The following is a 6,081-nucleotide window of genomic DNA, read 5'->3' on the forward strand; positions in this document are numbered from 1 at the left end:
CTAGGTGTGAGTGACAGTGTGAATGGTTGTTTGTCTCGTTCGTCTATATGTGGCCCTGCGAGGGACTTGCGACCTGTCCAGGGTGTCCCCCGCCTCTCGCACAGTGACTGCTGGGGATAGGCACCAGCTACCCGCGACCCGGAATGGAGAAGCGGTTAAAGAAAATGGATGGATGGATGATTTCTGATATAGGCCTACTTCAGATTCTTCCTTTACAGCTGGTACTACTGAGAACAGCCCAGTCACTGGAGACTGGAGTTAATGTACTGAGTGCTGGATGTGTGATATTGAGAGCAACCAAAAAGGTGTAAGAATTTTTATAGGCTGAAGAAACAACATTTTTCTTCAAGAACAGTAACTCTAGTTTTTTTTTTCTTCTATCTTAAAGCACTAGTCATTAAACATGATATCTTGTGACTTTTTGTAACCTAACGTGCCACAACTTTAGTGTGTGCAAGTGTGGCCATTAAAATAAAAACTGGAGCTTGTCAGTTTTAAATATCTAACTCTGACAGTTTCCAATCAAGGCAATTTTGAACAACATAAGTCTAATATCAAGGTTTGTTCCATTTTTATTTATTTTATTCCTAATATCCACCAAAACCTAAAGAAAATAAGTTCAAAATCTCACATTTTTTTCTTAAGATAAAGTGAAAGTCTGAGTAAGTTCCTTTGAACGTGTGATTGTAAATAAAATAAGAGTTTCATTAAATTGATTTTCATTGCAAAGTATATGTGTCCAAATACATATTTCACTATCTGCTTAGAACTTAAACAGCTTTCCATTTTACGTTAAAGTGAACTTTTTCTTGCACATATAGTTAAATTGGTGGTTGCTGCTGCTGTTACTGCAAAGTGTTTTGGCTAATAACCTGTCATCAAACCTATGCTCTCTTCTGCAGAAATCTATATTTAGTTTGACAATTTGCAGACAGTTACACAAGCATGAACCTCAGGTGTAATATCAGAGACCCGACAACAGCAAAAATGTCTGATGTGTGTAAAAAATGCACATTTTTCTTTTGTTTCTGAGAACATAGTTTTCCTGTAAGCAAAATATCTTCAACAAAAAAGTTGTGAAAGGATGGGATGATGTGAACTGGGCAGCTTAACTTCTTTATTATTCCATAAAATAGCTAAATAAAAAAACTATATGTAAAAAATATCGCTAGGAAATTGTTCTGTATTGTTTTCATCTCCAAATCAATTATGATTCTACTACTTCGACTACTTCTAACAAAAGCAAACAAACAAAAACCCTAAATGAATAAATGAAATGGATTTGTTTTAACCAAAAGAGGGTTTGTGTAACAATTAAAAATATGGCATTGACAGTAACCTAAACTACTAATAATAATTTACTTCAAGGACCCTCTGCGTCTCTGAGTGATTCAAGCTGTGATTTTCCTTAAATCAGGTAAAAAATTAGGATGAGCAATCTAATTATGGAATTCTGCCTATTTAAAGGGAAGAAGTTTGCTTCACTTTTCAAACACACTAATAAATCATATTTGCAAAATAATAAGTGTCTTATGTGGATTAGTTCAGAAATATGCATGTTTATTGACACATTAAATGGCATTAAAGATGGCTTATGACCTACAGCAGCATGGGTCACCTTAAATCTTGCTGTTAGTTTATTACATTAGATTATCAATTTTTTATGTCAGGTTTATGTATTCGTTCTGTTTTCCTGTTTGAAATAGTGCAGACTTAAAATAAGGTAACATAAATTGTATTACATGTCTAACTTGTAGAATGTTTTCTTCTGCTTATACACAGCAATTAAAAAAAAAAAGATTTGTTTAAAGCTCCTTCTTTTCAAACACACTCAGACTGGTCGTTTCATTCATTTCCCTACAGACGTGTGAGTACATTAGCTATCATTAAAACACTTTCTCAGCTCAGATGCCCCCCCGTCTTCCAGGTCAAGACATCACTCTTAATGTTATGAGAGCAGACAGGTAGAAATTTTCTGCAGCATAGACAACTAAAGGAGGGGAAATAACCCAGTGAGATGTCCATCTGACAGCAGTAACGTGAGCTTATAGTGGTAAAAGTAGTAAGATGTCATTTCAGCATGAGATGGTGTATTACGCTGCTCTTCTCCCCACTCAGGTTCTCCGTACAGAGATGAAATCACCCTGGGGATCTTACAGATGCAGGAGAGCAACAGGTTGGAGATCCTGAAGAGACGCTGGTGGGAGGGAGGACAGTGTCCCAAAGAGGAGGACCACCGAGCCAAAGGTGGGATACTCAGTTTATTTTTTTACATTTTAATCAAGCAAAGGCTTGCTTGCAAAGGATTGAGCACACCTTGATAATAAATCACTTTTATTAATATTACTTCTTTATTAAATTATGCTATTACAGTTTTTTTCTATTTCCACCAGACAGTGCAATAGATGATTCACAAATTCAACCTATTAATTGTTTTTTTTTGTTTTTGTTTTAATTTAGTTTTTTTTGTATCTTATTTTCAATCACACTTTGTATAGAAAAAAAATAAATACCGGGTGACCACACAAAGTATGTGGATTCTCTTGTTTAGTCATTTGGTCTGTTTTTTGTTGATAAATTGATAATAATGTCAACACCAATTGTATACATTTTTTTATTCTTTTGAGTTAAATACCCTTTGATCAACTTAAATTCTGGTAAATTAACAATTTGTTTCATTAACAGATAAACTAAAGATGCTGAGAAAAATTATTTAAATGAGGTCTATGTGCTTAAATTATATTCTTCAGTTTTATGTTACATCAAAAATGTGAGAATTCTTCTTTTGTTTTACTGCAAATGGACAAATTGTGCTACAATCAAGATAAAGTAAATGCACCTGGCTCTATGATGAAGGCAGTCTTTGAGTGACAGACCAACAAGTTAAATTTTTATGCACAAACAGCTAGCTACCATTCAGCCAACCTCGGCTGAGGTGCTCACTCAAATCGAGACAAATTGCTGTGACAGATGGTGCAGTCATTAAAAATGTGGCACAATTAGTGTTTAACTGGTCAAAATGGAGCCCAGTTCCACCAGAGTCAACACTTTGTAGGAAGATGGATATTGCCAGATGTTCTGTAGGGGAATGTGGCTGTGCTTTCAGCTACAGGTTTTCAGAGGCAGTATTCAGGTTTGCAGTTACCATCAGAAATGTTTTATGTGATTAAAGGCAGAAAACGCAAATGGAGCTAATGTGAGAACAAGAGGTATAAAATGAACATTAATAGCAAAGTTTGGTTTCGAAATAATTTAATTTAAGTGTATATGATGGGATCCACTGAATGAGACAGAACTGATATCTGTAAATTTTCTACAAGGAGTTCATTAAAGAGAAACAGTTCTGATAGTCGTAGACATTAGTTACGTCACTTTAAATTGCACAGCCGTCATTTTGATAAACGAAATTGTTTGTTACAAAAAATACTGACATTTTTTTGTGCTCGCCACAACATTACTACTTTCATTAAATTGTGGAATTGTCTCTGAAGTCAGCACAAACTTTCAACATGTTAAATGCCAGCACCGTGTAATGCTGTGCTCAAAAGGCTGCTCTTCTCTCACTTGTTTGGGAGAAATTACATTAAGAACGAGTCATTGAACATTCAAAACGTGGCATTTCCCTGCAAATAAAAGGCAAGTTTTACGTAGACCATTTCTGAAACCACTTACAGAGCTAAATGCTAATGTTTGCTTTGAACTTTGCCTTAAACAATTATTCAAAGTTTTCAGACTTCTCCTTCCCAAAAGGCTCTTCCATGAATGTCACCATTGTTGATCTATTTTCAGTCACTTTGGCTTTTTTCATGGGTAAACAAAAGCCTGTCGTAGTTGGCAGCCATTGAGAAATATATATATATATATATATATATTGTGACCGGTCTTCATAACAGTGTTGAGTCATGTTAAAATTAATGAAGTATCTGGATAAATTAGCCACCAGACAGATGAACATAAAGATTAAAGAGCAACCTTTTTAAAATCAGCCATTATCTATTTTCATTGAAAATACGATAGTGTTCATGAGTTTGTTCACTTATTCTCTGTGTTGTGGGGACAATAAAGTCAACACAAAGCACCACTTCCTTTAGGAGACCAAAGCCAACTCAAGTTGGCATAAAAAAAGGCTTATCTAAAGGTTAGAGTAACTGGATTAAAATAATTTCAGCATTAGTTTTGATCATGTTTTTTTGAAACCAACTTAATATAATGTCCTCCAATGTGTTGCAAACTTGACTTTGTGTTTGTGTGACAAAATCAAGCCGTTAAGGTGCCATTAAGCCTCATTGAGTGAGGTTTTGTTGCTGATTACACAGTGAACAAAATGCTTTTTTTATGTTTCAGTGTAATTACAAAGACAGAAAGATGCTGTCATGCAAATTCTCCAAATATGAAAGTATTTAAGTTTTGTTTTTTGGGGAGATTTTTTTGAAAAAAAACAACAAAAAATAGCATGCATTTAAAAATCCTATTCTGTCTTTGCAGAACAATTCCAAGTACTACAGAACCGTAGTTGTTACTACACTGGGTGCTGTGTGTAAGCAGTTGAAAGACTTGAGTTTGACAGCTGCTGGGATGAAGGACCTGCAATATCACTCCTTCACACATTTCGGGAGCCACAGCCTGTCACTGCAGAAGTTTTTCAGTGCTGTTACAATCTCACACATGGGTTAAGAGAAGATACAGATAGCTTGGCAATCTCCCATCTCTCACCACCCGCACTGGGTTGAGGAGAGATCCCAGGATGAAATTTATCTCCCTGACCAGTTTAGCGAGTCTTTTCCTTTCAGCAGTCAAAAGGCTGCTGACCCCTCCATAAAAAAGAGTTAAAAAAAGATTACCAGGTGTGCTGCTGCACTTCTAAAAAATCTGAGTTTTCTCAGGAAGCAAAATCTGCTCTGACACTTGCTTTATGTTAGGTGTCCAGTCTAGTGCTTTTTTACATTTAACACTTGAAGAAATTAGAGAAATGGTCTTAGTACTCATTACATGGATATTCACCAGCGTATCTGAGTCCACATAAAAAAAATAAATAAATGTTATCACCACCAGTTCCTTGATTTTACTTCTTAATTTCATCTGGAGGTCCTTCCATTGGCACCAGACCACAAAGAGATTACAGTAGAGTTAACTACAGGGGTTCAATAAAAGCCACAGACAGATAATTCTGGGAAGTCTTGGCATTGTTTGAAATGTCAATTAAAGACTTGTTGAAAAGGCAGTTTATGTTTCAGAGACATTTTATTTAGGTGGAACTCTACAAGCTGTTTGACACTTTCCTGGTTTCAATTGTCAGATGATTTTGACTTCCTGTTGTTCTATTTAATACTTAATGTTTTCATGTTAATATCTGAGACTAACCATGGGATTTTATTTGCTCTATGGAGACACAGATCCAGAAACCAGATCCAGAAAAATGGTAAAAAAAAAAACCAACTTGTGCAGGTAAAGACTTATTTTAAATATATAAATGAATAAATAAAACTATTAATTGTGTTGGTTCTGAAAATATATATTAAAGTAAATTAATTCTTAAGTCAAACAGCTGAACGATAAAAGAACCAAGGAAATTTATGGGAGTTGACTTTTTCCATCCAACAGCAGCATTATACTCAAAATACTTTGTCAATCAGAAGGGATCAGCAGAAAATCCTTCCTCTGAAGAAAAGATTAAAGACACCAAACTTGACTTATAGAAGGGAAAAAATAAAAAAAATATATAGAATTTACACTGCTAGACATCCCTCTGGTGCTGGCTGCAGCTTCTCTCCCAGGTTTCTTACTCCGCTCAGGACAAGAATCATAAACAGAAAACAGAATTTTAACGCACATAACAATAACTTGCAACACGTAAGAAAATGATTCACATCACAGTGGATTTTTTTACATTTACTTGTTTTAAAAGAATCTCTAAGGGAACTGGACAAAAGAACAAAGAGAACTAGAGAAGTTGCATTTCCTGCGAAAATGCAGTGTGAATGCTTTTTTTGCTGAATGATTTTGCTGAAAGCGGCTGAACATATGCTGAACAGCTGAAGTTTAATGAAGATGCAAAAAGTGGAACAGAAGCTGATTTGTAGA

General features: G+C 35.2%; 1 protein-coding gene across 2 annotated transcripts in view; it reads left to right on the plus strand.

The window, feature by feature from the left end:
• Positions 1–6,081, plus strand: part of LOC108247816 (glutamate receptor ionotropic, kainate 5) — a 167,801-nt gene that overhangs the window by 153,818 nt on the left and 7,902 nt on the right. For both annotated transcript variants that reach the window (XM_017436185.3, XM_037975871.1), the window contains one exon: positions 2,119–2,247. In XM_017436185.3, coding sequence (XP_017291674.1) covers positions 2,119–2,247 — 129 coding nt within the window. The remainder of the gene's footprint in view (positions 1–2,118; positions 2,248–6,081) is intronic.

The sequence above is a fragment of the Kryptolebias marmoratus genome, linkage group LG5, assembly GCF_001649575.2.
Source record: "Kryptolebias marmoratus isolate JLee-2015 linkage group LG5, ASM164957v2, whole genome shotgun sequence".
In the NCBI taxonomy this organism is placed as follows: domain Eukaryota; kingdom Metazoa; phylum Chordata; class Actinopteri; order Cyprinodontiformes; family Rivulidae; genus Kryptolebias; species Kryptolebias marmoratus.